Source organism: Gasterosteus aculeatus, chromosome 18, assembly GCF_964276395.1.
Source record: "Gasterosteus aculeatus chromosome 18, fGasAcu3.hap1.1, whole genome shotgun sequence".
Taxonomy (NCBI): domain Eukaryota; kingdom Metazoa; phylum Chordata; class Actinopteri; order Perciformes; family Gasterosteidae; genus Gasterosteus; species Gasterosteus aculeatus.
This window is the reverse complement of record NC_135706.1, coordinates 14,229,111-14,246,280: the sequence shown is the minus strand read 5'-3', so window position 1 is coordinate 14,246,280 and position 17,170 is coordinate 14,229,111. Positions and strand designations below refer to the sequence as shown.

The 17,170-nt window shown below is 48.2% G+C and overlaps 2 protein-coding genes across 8 annotated transcripts; one reads left to right on the top strand and one right to left on the bottom strand.

Moving 5' to 3' along the window:
• Positions 1-473: 473 nt before the first annotated feature.
• Positions 474-6,065, bottom strand: enpp5 (ectonucleotide pyrophosphatase/phosphodiesterase 5). 2 transcript variants are annotated; one of them, XM_040161315.2, is made up of 4 exons: positions 5,844-6,065; positions 3,872-4,775; positions 3,482-3,658; positions 474-2,846 (listed from the first exon to the last, which is right to left on the bottom strand). In XM_040161315.2, exons 2-4 carry the CDS (start codon positions 4,749-4,751, stop codon positions 2,443-2,445), a joined length of 1,461 nt encoding a protein of 486 aa, XP_040017249.2. In that variant the 5' UTR covers positions 4,752-4,775; positions 5,844-6,065; the 3' UTR covers positions 474-2,442. The 2 variants fall into 2 exon arrangements, with proteins under 2 accessions (XP_040017249.2, XP_040017250.2); XM_040161316.2 differs by having other exon boundaries at positions 5,755-6,009.
• A 2,527-nt stretch (positions 6,066-8,592) lies between these two features.
• Positions 8,593-14,004, top strand: hmgn3 (high mobility group nucleosomal binding domain 3). 6 transcript variants are annotated; one of them, XM_078093547.1, is made up of 7 exons: positions 8,827-9,013; positions 10,800-10,850; positions 11,065-11,094; positions 12,514-12,564; positions 12,750-12,848; positions 13,023-13,154; positions 13,316-14,004. In XM_078093547.1, exons 1-7 carry the CDS (start codon positions 8,999-9,001, stop codon positions 13,346-13,348), a joined length of 411 nt encoding a protein of 136 aa, XP_077949673.1. In that variant the 5' UTR covers positions 8,827-8,998; the 3' UTR covers positions 13,349-14,004. The 6 variants fall into 6 exon arrangements, with proteins under 6 accessions (XP_040017253.1, XP_077949674.1, XP_040017254.1 ...); XM_040161318.2 differs by having other exon boundaries at positions 8,830-9,013; positions 13,023-13,122; XM_040161319.2 differs by lacking the exon at positions 11,065-11,094 and having other exon boundaries at positions 8,593-9,013; positions 13,023-13,122.
• Positions 14,005-17,170: the final 3,166 nt, after the last annotated feature.

Sequence of the window (17,170 nt, the reverse complement as noted above, 5' to 3'; positions counted from 1 at the left end):
AGACATTCGGCCGGTTTGTTGGTGCAACAATTTAAAATAATATTTCTAAAGGAAATTATTAAAGGTGGAAAGTGCTCGAGTGAGTAAAATGTTTATAAATGTATTTAGTTAAACAAAATGTATAACAGATTATCTCAAATAATTTGAAAATCATCTTATCTGTACATATTTTCTCTAGCAAAGGTTCAAATTATCATTATTTTACAATCATTTCTGCTTTATTTTTTTATGATTGGTAAACAAAGTGTACAAATTCAGTTATTTATTGACAAGTGAATTTGTACAATTTATTTCATCATCTTTTTGAAACATTTCTAGAAAATGCCAAGCAGGGCCTTACTATTTGTAACAAAGGATTCTCTTTCAGTCACTATAACTCGTTACTATTTTTATTCACCATAAGACCTATTGTCACAATATGACTTTAAAGGTCTGCACTGTGTGTAAAACACACAGAATAAAATACAAGTGTCTCGGTTTCACATGTCTTTAATTGCATCAACATGGCAAAGAGTTTGTTTGTAAATTGAAAACAAGTTAATAATCACCAGATTAAGCTGATCTAATACATTGGTTCTTTTCTAACAAATTATAATTGAATTACTAAAGTACCGTGTGGATGGATTTCATTCTTCTTTGAACAAGCCAGGGAAAACAAGCAGACAATTATCACACAATGAACAATTTCAATAAAAATGCTTTGATTTTTAGAATTTACATTTTTAGTATCACAGTGATGTCTGTCATTTATGTTTATTTTTTGGGGGGCGGTGAGGATGGGGGGGGGGGGCACATGTATTACTCAATGCATTGAAAAGAACTGAGAAAAAAAAATCAATTGTTTCTGAAAAGAGAAAAACTTTGGCAAGAGGCACCTATTTCTTTTCTCCATCATTTCAGATGGCCACTAGCAACAGGAAGTGCAAAAAAGCATCCAGCTTCTGCCCCTTGGTTCCGTTTCATCTCTATCCCATAGTGCAAATCAGGGGCAACAGTTCTCCGCCCAGTCGAAACAAAACCCTTAAAATCCCTACGACAAAAAACTGACCGACAGCAATTGCACTTTACAGTTCACCAACAAATGGTTACGACGTATGAGAGCTGAACTCCAAACACAAACCCTACACAAAAAAACACACAACAGACTTGACGCACTAACGATTGCACACCTCGGAGACACGTTCTCCGTTAAGTTAAAAGGCAAATGGTAACTCACTACTAAAGAGCAAAGGTCGTGAGGTCGTCGGCCGACGGGATTACCCACACAGTCTTTAGAGGAACATCTACTTCCAGGTAACATTCAAAAATAACAAACCGCGATCCCGGCACTAAACTAATATCGATCACTTTCCTGATACACCACAGCATTTATAGAAGTCAGAGCACAAGCAGGACGGGTGGTGGCGGGTGTCAGTATGCTCCAAACGGTTTGTATTGATGGACCGCCTCGGTTAGGCACTTTGACGTCGGTTTGAAAGGTGCCATTTACATCTGGATCCGCCTTGGTTTTTTACTTTTTACCTTCAGAAACATACAACTTCAGCCCGAAATGATCGGAACATTCTTCCCAAGCGCAGAACAATGATGCCATGGAGGAACACTAGTCTCACGGTGTGTGTAACTATCCTTCTCAAGCTTCTCTGTGGCTCTTCAGCTTGGATCCCTTTCAGCAGAACGAGGTGACGGATCAGAAAACTCAAAAAAACGGACAAACAACCAAAGTGAGCAAACGCAACTTTTAGGAAATTTCCGATGGATTTGTTGCTGCCGATAGGAATTGCTGATCATTGATGAGTCGTATTGACGGATGTTTGGCCACAGCAACTGGGCCACAATCCGCTGGACTATTAGACACATTTACTTGTCCTGGAGTCATTTTTTGGAGTAGGTCATCAGGAAATAAGATTTTATTTTTATGGATTAAAACAAATCCAGTCAGTTGTAATGATGACTTATAAGATGCTTAGAGATGTAATTAAAAAAAAAAAATAATTCCCTCTCTAACATCTATTTATTTCGCGAAAACATTCAGACAGGTTTGTTTCGAGCATACGGACACCTGTGAGTCTCAGATTTGGGCCAACAAAGGTTCGTACTTCCTAGAATCACAGGAGAAAATCCTGTTATTACACGACGAGGAGGAGATGAGATGGGTAAAAATCCACAACTAAAGCAAAGCCACTAAAGCCCAAGTAGAGGTTTATTATCGCGATTAAGCCTGAACCAGGAGCCCGAACATCTCCCTCACACTCAAAAAACGCCAGATGCACATCTTTACGTGAGTGAATTGAATTCCCTTTAACTCCAACTGATAAATAGAGCAGCACAATGAGATTAAATGGCGTGAGGGGTGTGTGGGGGGGGGGGGTTCTTCTGAACGGAGCGCACTACCTTGGGGGAGCAATACCTCCTCTTCTTCTTCTTCTTCTTCTTCTTCTCCGGCTACAGGTGCAAGTCCTCCTGCAGCAGCGGCTGCGACATCTCCCTGCTCCTGTGCTTTAGCGAGGGCAGCTGTTTGAGGGTCACTTGTTTTATGTAGACCACCAGGAAGCCCAGCACCATCACCACGCCGAGGAAGGAGCCCACCACGGGGGCGTAGGAGTGCACGTCGGCCCCGGGAGGCGCGCTGGGCGTGGTCCGGGCCGGCTCCTGGGACAGCAGGTCCTGCACGTTCCGGAGGGAGCCGTTGTTGGGCAGGGCGGGGACGGACAGGATGTGGCACATGAGAGGGTAGAGGTCAACGGCGCGCATGGAGTCCTTGAGGTAATTCTGGCGGAAGGCCGGCCCACGGGCCACAAACACGGGCTGCATGCTGCGCAGGGTGTTGTCGAAGCCGTGGTTCCCCACTGGAGGAAGAAGACGAGATATACACGTTTGCATGGTTGTCGATAGATCGCCAGTTTCTACGTCCGGCGACTCGGGGGCAGGGGGAGATTTATGGAACCCGGCTCTGCCGCCCTCCCAGATGATTTACTGCGGTCACGGTTCGCTCCAGCCGAGTCAAACACGGCGGAAAAAAAAGAGGAGAACTAAATCCACTTTCACTCCACTTGTCACAACCAGGAGGTGCAGGCCCTGTAAACTCTCGCCGATGATCATCATGAAGGAGCGACTCGTGCACGCCGGGTCTATAAGTGCCACCACTGTAATGCACTGAGAAGCAGACAGTAACTGCTATTGTTTTATATAGACTTCAACAGCAGGGTGGGGACGTTAGCTGGTTGGCTGGGACGGGACGCTCACGCAGTCAAAGATGTCTAATGGGAGTTTTCTTTTTTAGGAATTATGGAAGGACGTCTTTTAAGGTGGCGCGAGAAAAACTACCAAACCCAGACACACACACGGACGTCTTTTACAACTGGTAATGCATGAGCCCTTGTGAAGCTATTAATAGAGCAGACTGGAGCTTGAAACAAGGGGGGGAAAAAAGAACACAGTCGAACGTGTTCAGCCACAAAGATTGAGACGCAGTGATACGTACGCATGAAGGGCCCGGTCCTGTTCTGCATGATGGTCCAGCCCTCCTTGGACTCGATGAGGATGGGCATGATCCTGATGTTGTGTTGATAATGGAAGCGCTCGGGGAGGTCTTCCTTCTTGTACACCACCATGTTGGGGTTGGCGTCCACCAGCTTGCTGTACACCTCGTCGTTCCTGCCTGATAAGACGGATGAGAAGAACGTACACAACGCATTCATCGCCGTGTTTTAGAGCCGCTTTTTTGTCATCTTTTAGGACGGACCCAGGTTAGCTGCCCCCCCCCTGGTAGCTACGTTTCTAGCAGCAGCTTCATATCCACCAAACAGATCATCTCACCAAACATTAGGTGAATTATTTGCTCTGAATGTAACGAGGTGTTTTAAAGGGGTACCTTCCACGGGCAGTATTCCAACCACGGGACTCTTGTCCACCCAGGTGTACAGGTCCCTGCTCACGTACTGGTCCAGCTCTATGATCTTGTCGGGGGAAAGCTGCGCCATGCCGTGGTCACTGGTCACTATCAGGTTCACGCTCTCGTACAGCCCGGCCTTCTTCAGCTCGTTGATGAGGTAGCCCAGCTTCCCGTCGATGTCGATGATGACCGGGTCCATGAGGGAGCTCTCTGGCCCGAGGAGGTGCCCGCTCTCGTCCGGCTCCTCCCAGTACAGAACCCCGAAGTCCACCGCCTCCTCCTCGGGTGCGGAGAACCACTCGATGATGCGCCCCACTCTGTCCTCGAAGGAGACCGAGGCGTTGTACGGGAGGTAGCGATCGGGGAACTCGCCGTGGATCTTCACGTCGGACCCCGGCCACATCGCGGCCCCGCTGCGCCCTCCGGCTTTCTGGATGGTCAACCAGAGCGGCACCGCCTCCTCCCACCACCAGGACTCGTAAATACTGTCCGTCTCCATGGAGAAGGAGCGGTTGGCGGCCGGGTCGTACATCTCGTTGGCCACGATGCCGTGCGTCTCGGCGTACAGCCCCGTCACCAGGCTGTAGTGGTTGGGGAAGGTCTTGGTGATGTACACGTTCTCCACCTGCTCCACCATCACGCCGTTGTCGATGAGGTTGTGGAAGTTTGGCGTCGGGACCCGGTCGATGTAGTCCCAGCGGAAGCCGTCGAAGGACAGGAGCAGCAGCTTGGGCCGATCCCTCGGGCCCTGGCTCCGGCCCCCGTGTTGGTTGAGGCGGCGGAGGGAGACCAGAGGCAGCATCAGGCCCCACAGGAGAACCAGAGGGCCGCAGCCTCGTCGCAGCAAACAGCCCAGCATAGCGCGGGCGTGTGACGGGACAACCTGCGATCAAAAGGGAGGAGTCAGGGAGGCCGAGCAAGGTCTTGTATGGAGCCACCACGCTGCAGCCCTTCCAGCTCCGCGCGTTGCCATTAAAGGCACTTTGTCTTAAATTGTTCCACATTCCTGGATGGGTGTGACATTCGGCAGTTGACCTACTTTGTTAGTTTTCACAAACCACTTGGTCTTTTATTCACTTGTCGACAGGCGAGACTGTGCAAAACGGAGAGATCTTGGCGATGATAAAAACCAACATGAAGCCCATTTGCAACCAAAGGCCTTTTGAATCAAGGGGATATTTTTGAATAATTTAGTGGTTGCACTGTAAAAGATGTATGTCCCCTGATTTATAATCAATTACTAATTTAGTTAGTAATGGCTAACTAAACTCAGTTAGAAATTGGCTGGTTCCAGCTTCTAAAATATGAAGACTCTCGGTTTAACTTCATTGCACATTGAATGTATTCAGAGTTTGAGCTGTCAACGATTTGAAGACGACACAATCGGCACGGGGAACATTAATGGTACATTTTAGCGGTTTCGATATTCGTCGGCATCTCAGAAGACAAATGGATCAGTACAAAAAAAAGAAAAATGATCATCAGCAGCCCTGTGGGGCGTGAAGTTAGTTCAGCTAATAGAGCTCGAACGTGACATTCCAAGCAACAACAAGTCAATGGTCATATTCAGTTGACATGAACATGGAGGAAGCTCATCTCAGGAGGAACAATGATGATGTCATATGACATTTTGGCAGATTGTGTGTGTATATATAATATCTTCTCACACACACACACTCTAAAATGCATCTTTGAGAACCCACAAATGTCGAGATGACTGGCTTCCTGTCGGAGGCCTGAGGAAAAAGAAAGCCGATCTCCTTGTTATTTTAAATGTTTATTATAATTCTTACAGCATTTCAGCTGCGGAGCTAACGGCTACAACGCGCAGCTGCGCGTGCAACAGAGAGACGCGCACGTACCTGAGCGACACTTCAGCGGATCGGTGGCGAAGAAACGAATTGACAAAACGCAACAACAAAAAAAAAAGGTGGCACGTCAACAAGCTTACCTCGTTACGTGATGGTGCACGGGACGCCTGCAGGCTGCACACGGAGATAAACAGCCGGACGGAAGTTCCGCCTCCTAACCGGCCTGTCGCATTTATTTAAAGATGTTAAAACCAAAGCAGCATCGTTCGAAGGCAGAACCGCTGTCCGGTGTCTCCTGCAGGTACGTGCTTCTCTGCACGGAAGGCTGCAAAAAAAAAAAAAAAAAAAAAAAAAAAACTGCGAATGCACCGGTGCCCATGACGTAATGACGTAATGCAGGGCGGGGGGATTCGGTGTTATTAATAGACATATTGGTGACAGTCAGGTTACATGCATTTTTAAATTTCCTTTTATTTCAAATGAAACATACACAATTTGAATTGAACAATAAATTGTATTGAGGTATGTCAAATGTGAAGGGCGTTCCTTTATGTAAATGCAGAAAAAAGTAAAAGTGTCCTCCTAAATTCTCCGTTCAGGTCTAAAGACGTGAACCCCCACGAGCACACACACACACACACACACACACACACACACACACACACACACACACAAACACACACACAGCACCCCACTCTCTCCCCTGGTGATGACGGTGCTGAAAGTGCGATGCAATGGCCGCCATGCAACAATAATGACTCTCTGCATCCACGAGGTGTCGCTCAAGTCCCGCCTGACCGGTTTATGTCCATTTAAAAACTAAAGATGCTCCGAGAAGCGAGAGGCTCACAGTTCAATTCGCTGTTCATTTGCTGTTAATTGCTATTTTACAGAATGTGTCTTTTTCGTCATTTCTGTTTGGCAGCGCTCACGGGTTTATTTCCAAAGCACAGACGGGTGAAGCATTTAAAGGCCTCTGAGTAAACGTGATAAATAGGTGAGCTGTCACTAACCGTCTCAGAGTGTCCTTTACTGTCAAACTCGAGTGGTACATCTGATGCTGTGGCTCACACGCTTAAAGGAAAGCTTGAAGTAAAAACCGCCAAACCTCCCATGAGGCCTCTGAAGCGGGTTCAGGTTCAGTGTACCACTAAATCTAAATGATGGCGTTTTCATTCTCTTGCAATGGGCCGTTTGAAGATCCACATATACGCAGGGACACGCCGGACACATGGCTCAGCTTGGGCCCTTTTAGGTGCAACGAGGTTCCTCTGGTTTCTCTCCAGTTGAGGAACTTATGAGACTTCCCACTTTTGGTTCACACGTCGTGATGTTTCGGATCACTCACCAAGTGTCACGGCATCTTTTTTTTATAGGGCCTCTTTGATAGTAAATGGACATTTTCCTCTAATTGCTCGACGTTTTGGTCTAATTCTAATCTCCTTCAGCTGGACGTGTGTCCCAGACAATGTTAGCATGCTAGGTAGCTAAACATCACACATGCTGAACATCTGCGGCTAGCATTCTCAGCAGCTAGCATTCTCAGCAGCTAGCATTTAGCATAGACCTGATAATATTCAATGAATTTATTTATTATTTATTTACTTATTATTATGTTTCAAAAGTGTTTTTTTTTCATGTATTGTGTGAGGATCAAACCACTAAAATTTCCAAGCCGCCATCGATCAGTTGTGTGTTTTTTGCGTAACCGTTGTTCGAGGTGGAAACTTTGTGTGCCTCTTTGCAAAAGCAAACCACCAAAAGGACATGACGAGTGACGGCATGAGAGAAGTGAATCAAATAAAACATTTAAACCCACATTCCGGGGAGGATTCCTTTTCAGCGTGGACTCCTTTTGTGTCTCTCCTCTGTGTGTGTGTGTGTATCTGCTGTACATGTTCCTCATTGTGTTTTCGCTGCCGTTTAGCTGACTGTGTGAATGTGTGAGGGAACAGTGGAGCGGCATCGAGCTACCTGCTCCTGTGTGTTCTGGGTTCTAACATGAAGGGTTTTGTTGCTTTGGCCAGGAAAGCTCTGTCTATTGTGACATTTGTCCCCGTGAGCTTGTGTGTGTGTGTGTGTGTGTGTGTCTATTGTGATGCTACACAAGAATGTCGAGGCTGCTAATGTAGATTTCTTTGTAGAACGTTTTTTTGGCCTTCTGTGTTTGAATTATTGTGCTAAAGATCTAGCAGAAAATAAAAAAATCCTTTAGCGTTTAGTCGTACTTGGCTGCGACCTCCTGAGTCACATCTGAATTAAAAAAAAGAATGCTGACGACCAAACTCACAAACCTGTGGCTGAAGTCACTATGACAACATCGTCTTCTTATATCTGCTGTATACACTTATATACTATTTGTACTCATATACTGCACAGCGTGATTTACACAAGAGTTCAGTTTCAGTCTGAAGTTAAGTCTGAAAATGTAACTTTGTAAAAGGCTTATCAATAATGCTAAATATTCTTTGACCCAACCAGAGAAGCTGTTCACGAGTCAATGACGTGCGGGGAAAGATAACTGCGTGTTCCAAACCACCATCTGGGTGGAAGAGTTTAAGGAAAGATGAACACGAATGAAACACTAGTGCATGTTAAATGTATCATTTTACCTTCAACCCTTTATATTTATAAGCGTTCATATAGTTCAATGTTCATATAGTTCAATGTGTTGTTTTACTAGTATTATAAAGGGTCCTGCAGGGGCCTCTGCACTCATGTGTTCTGCCATATCAGCTGCATGCTGCTCTAGTTCTTTACAGCAGTGGAAACCCCACAAGACACAATGCCCCCCCCCCCCCCCAGATGTTCTGGAGCTCCTCCAGCCTGACGTTGTGCCGTTGGTCCTTTGTATTTTTCATGTATACCTTTCTCTCCCTCTCGCATCCTACATTACCCAGATCCACCTAGACTCGCGCCCCGCTCTCATTGGTCCCGTCTCCGTATTCCCCTCTCGGCCGCGGCCGACTGGTGGAATCTGCGCACGGGAGAGCGCGCAGCCAATCACAGGCGCCCCCTGATCAACCCCGACCAATCGCCGCGAGTCACCTATTTACATGGAGACGGTGGGAGCCAATCAGGAGTCCGCGCAGGAGAGGATTCGCACTGCTGTGCCCAATGGCCGTCGGAGGCGGGCCTGTGGAGTTTTGGGGAGTGCATATAATCAACATATTACCGAAGGTGCCTAGATATTGATCCCGTGTTCCGAGGTTAGTTCAAATCCCCCCCCTTTTTCTGGACCTTCGGGTTTGACCTCAGTTCGTCCGAGCCTGGTGGAGAATAATTCACGCGTAAAATGCCGAAGAGAAAGGTGAGTGTCGCCCGCGCCGTCCGGCTCACTTCTCTGTACTTCTTTTTTTTTTTTAGTTGTTTTTTTTTTCCTGCTCTTTTGCATTCGAGGAAAATTGCGCTGCGCGATTTCTGTGGCGACGTCGCGGCAGGTGAGCTGATGCCAAAGTTTGAGGAAGCGCATTTTTTCGGTCGCAATCTTTTGGATTTATTTTTTTATCCACGCGAGATATCTTATTTATTTCTATACACATTCATCTTTTTTTGTCACGCAGTGAACGTGGCCCGCGTTCATCTCAATGGCCGTTTCTTCAAGTCGTTTCATGCGCCACTTCCCCTTCCACTGCGCGCACTGGCGAATGTCAGGCGGAGCCGCCGGATGGAGAGATGCGTAAATCTCACCGGAGACGTGCTTCGGTAATGGTTCTCCGCGGCGCGCCGTATTGATCCTTGGTAATAAGACCCACGGCACATCGCCACCTCTCCGTCTCGCGTTGAGCATCTGCTGGCGGTGAACGCCAAAGCGCCAAGCCGACAGAACCGACCCACGTTTCCGCGGAGAGGACGGAAATAGCGAGAGCGGATCGGGGACATTCGGACAGAGGCCGTGGCGGGGCTCCAGCGCACCGGCGCCTACATGAAAAAGGGCTTTTCTGCCATCTGAAAACATGCCATTGTCTGCGCGGATCCACCTTTGAGGACAGAGAATGGGGGGGGGGGGGGGTCGGGGTGGGAAGGGGGGGGGGGGTCGGGGGTGTCTCTAGGGGCGGCGGAGGTCGCCCACATGCAGATTGATTCGATTGCAAACCTGCTGGGATTTAAACCAGCGTTCTATTTCCATCTCATGGCGCGCACGCGCTCCTCACCTGCCCGCAGTCCAGCTGCGTGTCCTCCAATGTGCGCGTTGGCGGCGATGCAGCATGTGCGTCTTCACGCTCCGTCGCGGCGTAATGGGAGCTCAGGTGTTTGAAGAGATGAACACATTCAAATGTGCGTCTCCAGGGATCAAGTTACATACAACATGCTTTTGTTTAATTATGGACCATTCGGGAAAACTCTTGCGACGAGCAACCAAGTTGTTACATACAATTTAATCCAATTTTTCATCCAACAACAGCTGTCCCAAACCCACATTTCCAATTAACAATTATAAAAAATAAGAACTCTAGAACATATTCACTCTTTCCTGATGAAAGATGATTTATCTGTTCACGATTGCTTAATCAACACACGTTTAAGCCGGTTAATATTCATTACAACGGTACGATTTGCGTTGTAGAAGTACAGCGTTTCTTAGTAGATTTCAGTTTGTGACCTTTTGACCTTGATGTACTGCTTAGTGATTTGCATTAGTCGTCTGCTTCCTCCGCAGAGAGGATGTAAACAGAAGAAGTCACTTTAAATGTACCGGTTGTGAGACGAGGGTTTAAAAGTCAACTTTACTCTATCAATTGACCTGCTGTGACCTTTAGGACAAGCAGGGCCTCGTTAAACTTTACCGCCAGAGACGAGGACCCCCAGAGGATGAATGATGCCCCTCTTATTGACCATCCAGGGGCAGCTGAGCGGTTAATGAACGAGTAACGAATTAAGTCTTGATTCATGACCAGAACAACTTGACACAGACTTCTGAGGTGCATCTCAATCGGATCCTCATGGTCCCCGGCTTTCAGATGATGTGCACCACGATGCACGTGTGGGGGGGTACCGTCGACATGATATCTCTCCCTAGAGGTCCACTGCCCCCCGAAAAGCCCCAAATGGGACAATGTGGTTCTGTGGTAACGGTCTGTCCCTTCCTTGTTCAGTCTCCAGAGGGTCCCGAGGGCAAGGAGGCCTCCAAAGTGACGAAGCAGGAGGTAAATGTTGATCAGTGTGTGCCGTGTGGGGGCGTGCATTTACGTGCTGTGTATTTGTGTGTGTGTGTGTGTGTGTGTGTGTGTGTGAGAGAGAATGAACACATGACCGGTTAATGATTAGGACACCAGGCGCCGACGATCAGCCTGCGAAGGTACAACTGATATTTGTCTCTCTCTGTCGCTGTCTCTCATTGATCATCCCTTGCTCCGATAGACCCCCAGAAGGTCAGAGAGGTTGTTAGCGGTAAGTTTCGTCCCCCCCCCCCTCCCCACTCAACCTTCCCGTCCTCACCTCTCTTCCTCCTCACTCCACCTCCCGCCTCAGTCTTGTGGGATAGGAGGTGTCATACTACCAAGGCTCAGAGCAAAGTCCTCACCCAGTTTTATGGATTCGATCGAGGCGATTCCATAAACGTGCTCCCTGAGCGCCCGGCTTGGTACGCATGTCTTTTCTCCGTTGTCTTTGTCCGTCTCCGTCTCGTCTGGTGCAGCGGCTTGTTGATGTTTGGGGCTGCGTGATCCAACCGTAGAATGCAAAAATGCTCAAATAGTTTTGCAGGTCTGACCACGGACAACTAGGATAGTATCCAGCACGTTACTGCGGATGTGTTCTACGTGATCATGCAGCTCCACATACATCAATATCTTTTTATCTGTGTTGAACTTTACATGTTGAACCAAACCGTATGGAGGTTTGTCCGTTTGCATGAGCACTTTGGAGAGATCATTTGACACTATGGGAAATATGCTTATTACGCAGCTTGCAGCCACGTGGCTAAAGACTGGAATCCTAAAGCTCACAAATAAACACATTGTATCTCATTTATTTTAATCCGTGCAAAAAAAGTGTAAAACCAACTAACCACTGTTTGGACGGGGGGGACTATTTTTTCGGACCCCAGCACGGTGCCAGCTGTGTCCATCGCTCATGCTAAGCTAAGCTAAGCATCTCTTGACTAGTGTCCTTTTAATAAGCAGACATGAGAGTAAGAAGATGGAAAGGTGTATTTCCCAAATTATCAAACTACTTTTGACTATTCAAATATGCTGACTGTAATTTCTTTGCATGTTTTCTGATCTGGTGTTTCCTTGTGTCTGACCGGCCCCGATGGAACGGCTTATTTAATGAAATGCATCTAGCAACTAGCATGTCGTGCATCACAGACATGTAGTCCCTCCGGTGTCTTCAAACAAGCGTCGGAGTTTCCTGCATGTAGTCGTTCCGCGCCTCCTCCAGGTCACTGATTCCTAGAGAAGAGCTGAGCGTCTCACGACGAAACCTTTTCGCAGCACTGCTGCTGTGGCTCGTGGCATCAGGGCAGCTTCCGCTCTCGGCGGCCTGGAAAAGCTCTGCAGCAAACGCACTGAGCGGCCAGAATCTGAACCCCCGTCTGATGCAGACGTTCTGCTGTTGTCTCTGCTCGGCCCCCTCGGAGAAGAAGCAGGAATAGTGTCAGATCACACTGCTTAACATGATTATTATAAATGATGTAGAGAGGGAGGCGGTCCTAATGAATTCGCCAACCGCTCTTGTAGTCGAAGAAACAGGGTTTTAAAGAGTGTAGAGAAGGTTAATAACACAGATAATACATGAATAATATTAATTCAATAACCATGCACTGTTTAGTTGGTCTGTCCTAACTGTCTTCTGCTTAATTTGTAGAAACCTGCTCCACCAAAGGCTGAGACCAAGGCCAAGAAGGCCATCGTGAAGGTACACACACACACACGCACAATTTATTCATTTCCCCATGGACTTGTTACAGTGTGTCATAGTTTGCAGCCACATCTCCACTATGCAGGGCACATTTGTTTGAAGTAGTAGGTTATAGATTGTAAAATCTATCTCTGATCATGTTTTTTGGTATTTTTTCCTTCTCTTTTATTGCCCCCGTGCAGAAGGTGGCGGACGATAAGGGCGCGAAGGCAAAGAAAAGCGTCGCCAAGGGTAAGAAGGACGACGGCCCCGCCCAGAACGGACAGACCAAGACCAAAGAGGTACGAGGGGGGAAATCGGAAATAAAAACGTATTCTTTCGTGGACGGGCGAGAAAATAACTTTATCCTTATTTTGTCCATTTGTGTAAAAAACACGACTTCCACTTCATCCGCACCTTTGATCCTCCACTGCATCACCACCCTGACACACACACACACACACACACACACACAGATCTACGTGTCTCGTCCGTCTGTCAGTGTGTCCTCCATCAGAAGCTCGGCTCCCTCCTTGATGTCAGTGAGAGGCCAGAGTGAGACGGTCCGAGTTAAGGGTACGCTCGAGTGTCTCTACTCCGTCTCCAGAGTGCGTGTTTGGACACTAAACCTTTATCTCAAAAGTTGCACGTCAGCCGAGCAAACGTTTACGCCGACAGTGTGCCGTGGAGTGCTGTGGCGAGCGGGGAGAGCGACTTGAAATGCACCTTTGTGGCGAGTGACGGGTTCATCTCTGTCCTCCCCTTCCAGGTAACTGAGGAGGCGGCCGCGGAGAAGGCGTGAAGACGACGGGGCGCGTCCTCCGACATCGCGCCCCCCCCCCCCCCCCCCCTCAACCCCCCGACGCCGCGGCAGCAGAAGCATCCTTTTTTTACTGACGATTTTTATACCATGCTGAATTCTTTTTTTTTTAGACTTGTGATAGTAGAGACGGGACGACCAGCGTCCGTTCGCCCCCCCCAGCGTAGTTCCTGCTCCTCTCCCCTCCGTATCGCCGCTCTTGAGACACCTAGAAAGAGACGGGATGAGGCGCTTTTAACCGGGCGGCTGCAGATGTCCCTCGTCTCGCCCCGAAGGGGGGGTCCGTGAACTGTGGAGCTCTCCAGACCAGCTCTGCGTGTCTTTGTGGTCTCCACCGAGGGTCTTTCTGCAGCTTTTAAAAATAATATTTAAGTTCTTAAGACTCCGCTGCGTTTCACACAGCTCCTTTTGTATGTGTGCGATGAGCGAACGCGTCCACGGGTCTCTGCGTTTGACTTCACCCCCCCACACTTATCTTTTCATTTGCCTCCCCTCCTGACAGCCTTGTCCTGCAGTGACGTAGCAATAATGAGTGGTGCTTCTGTTCTAGACGCCTCTATCAGCTTTGGACCCTCTGGGCTTCTCTGGAGTTTCATCCTGTTGGAAGAATATTTTGAAAATAAAAAAAAAGAAAAGTAGACGTCATGTAATTATTTTCGGGTGTTTTAAAAAAAAAAAGTGTCTCTTTTGTTATTTCTCTTCTTCTTTTCTTTGTTGTCACCGGTGCTGTTTGTTTGGGCGACCTCGGGTAACGTGTGTGTGTGTGTGTGTGTTGCGTTCAGCTCGTTGGAGAGCCGCTTTTCACTTTGTCCATGTTCATGTACTTTTTTAAACCAACACAATGCCGGCGCTGTGTGTGTGTGTGTGTGTGTGTGTGTGTGTGTGTGTGTGTGACGGGTCGCCCGGGGCGTTGCTGTGTTAAATACAACTGCTGTGTCAGGAAGTGAGAGGTCAGCATTTGTCGACAGCGGTTACGCTCTCTTCATTTTAGTGACAAACTTTCGCTCCCTGACGGACGAACGATGTGGACGAGTTTCACTTTCTTTTCAACACGGAGTCTGAATACCACAGATGCTGGAGGCCAAGTTAAAAACGTATCCTCGGCAGCCCATTTGAACAACACGGCGGTAGCAACTGCTGGTTTTGACAGGTTTGTTTTTCCAATGGAAAACCCACCAGATGATCCGACCTTTTGACCCAAACCAGAGAATCCAGAACAGGGAGGGAAAAAAAAAAGTGTAGAGCTCAGCGAACAAACACGCGCGATAATCAACTGAGACAAACGTTCAAAAACCACACAAATATCTTGGAAGGAAGCGCCGTCAGTCGTTTGGCAAGAACTTCAGGAAGCACTTGGGTTAAACGGGTGTGAAGAGGTCGCCGCCCTGTGGCCGCGTCAGCCAGCACAGCGGCACGCGGCGTGACCCCCCACACGCGTGTTTCACCGGTCCGTCTGGCCTCCTGGAGGGTCAACCTTTTGTTGGTGAGCAACAGTCAGTAATCAAGCACTGCCTCATCATCCTCATCATCATCATCATCGGGCCTGGGAGTTTACAGCTGTGTGGCCCGGGAACCACAAAGCATCGGAAACCAACTCACCGCCTCATCGAGGGGGAGCGAGTAAACGCGCCTGCCGGAGCGCCGTTGCCGTTAAAAGCGTTGGGAAGTCGCTTGACGCTCCCGTTCCTGCCCGTTGGGTCCGTGTTTGGTTCGCGGCTGTCTGAATGAAGGCAGATCCTTCTTCATGAGAGAGGACTCGATGGAAAAACTTCTTCTCTAAGCAATCACAGTATTGATGTTAACAAATACATCTGACAGCTTGGTGAGATTCCCGCATGTTGTGGTCCAAAAATAACGTCCAGAGTCCTCTGAGGCCGAGACAAGATCGAGGAAAAGCTACAAAAACTGAACCAAAAACGAGTCCTGATACAAAGACACTGCACTGCTATCTATTCCTAAATGCTTAGTAGTGAGTCAGTTATCGACCATTTGTTAGAATAACGTAGTTTCTTATTTAAATACATTAAAGCGGTGTGACAGCCAAAATTTCATCCCCAAAAAGAACACTTTCAGTCAATAACAGGCTGAAATTGAATCAGTCATCTGCTCAAGTTGGTGGATCGTCGGCTTCTTCTCTGCTGGGGATTTAAGTCAGACAGAGATCTCTCTATAAATAGGAAAGTGGTGGCTTTACAAGCGCATTGGATCAAACAAAACGCATTCAATGGTGAAGTACCGGCGATTCATTATTTGGGTAATTACACAACAGCAGCACAATGCACGCCGGGGTTATTATACAGGGGGAAAGAAAATAATGTCACCGTATTCGTGGAAATGTCTCCCACTGGATTTTGTGCTGGGTTGCTGTAACAAAACACAACGTCGGCCTCACGAAGGAATGATTCGCTTTGCATCTGATGAAGTGGGGTCAAGTACTTTCCGACAGAGCGGTTGGTAAAGCGTTTCTCCATCAACGCCTCACTGCGAACGAACGCACCAGTACAAAGTTCAAAAGGTCAAAAGACGGACCGTCCCTCTGGGAAACTCCGGGGGCCAAATGCTGCAGAGAACACGCGTCCAATTAATATATAAAACACACTGTTGTTACACAAGAGTATTAACGTGCTATTTGATGTGGGACACGAGTGTTGTTCTTTCACAACTTTTCTAGGGAGCCGTGTGATGCATTTCTTTGGTAGTCTTGCTTCAACGTCTCATTGGCATTAAAATCCCTGTAATTCATCAGGTTTCATTAATTAAGCTGCATCCCCCTTTCTTCTTCTTCTTCTTCTTCTTCTTCAACCCTTCCCCCATTTTACTGCCTGCCAGAATTAGGAAGAGAAATGGACGACTTCCCCGCCGAGCGGCTCTCACACAGCGAGCCAGACATCTCGTTACACAACCGCGACAGATAACACAAACACACACACGCGCACGCACACACAACGAGGACGGTGAAAGGTGCGTTATTTAATAACAACTCGCTGAAAACGGTTGGAGCGGCTGTAAATCCCCTTCCGAACACGGCAGCCATGTTCTACATCCGCAGCTGCCCAATGCGTTGCAGAAAAATAGGACGGGAACTGCGCTGTAAACCCTCCGCTACAAGTTCTTTAACCGTGGACGTGTGTGCCTGTAATGACTAAAACGTGAGACGCGTCGTTCGGCCACGGAGGTAACGGCCATTCTGCAGCAATGTGTCCTCCTCTAACAGCAGGCTGCCATTTCTACCTCCCCTCTGCATGCGCGGGGCGCAGCACCCCGCTCGTATTCCTCCGCGGGAGGGCTTGCGCTTTAGAGATTGAGAGAAGAAGGGGGGGGTGGAGGTTCAAACAAACAAGCGACTGAATTCCTCGCAGGGAGAGGAGGTGGGGGGGAGTCTTTCAACGGCTGTTATCTTTTGCTAAATAAACACGGTTTATGTGTTTAAAAAAAAAAAAAATCAAACTCCGTCGCACTAGTTCTCCGCCGGGCGGAGGGATACCCAGACGCAGCCGGGACCGTGTGCGCGCGGAGCTGAATGGAGGCAGCCTCTTCCTGGTGGATAAACAGTGACAGCTACAGGGCGGCCGCTCACAGCCCGCAAAAACACCGCCGACATGGCTTCAGACAGCACGCTCATCGCGCAGTTGACTTCTGGTGAGTACGGAGAGAGGACAAAAAGGGGGGAGATGCGAACAAATGTGTCACGGGTCGTCTTAATAACCTCCTCCGCCACCCTCCTCCACCCTTTCCTCGCTCAGTTTCCTTCGGTGCCCTCTTCTAACGCAGCTCCCGTCCTCTTCTCTCCCCCCTCCGACCGCA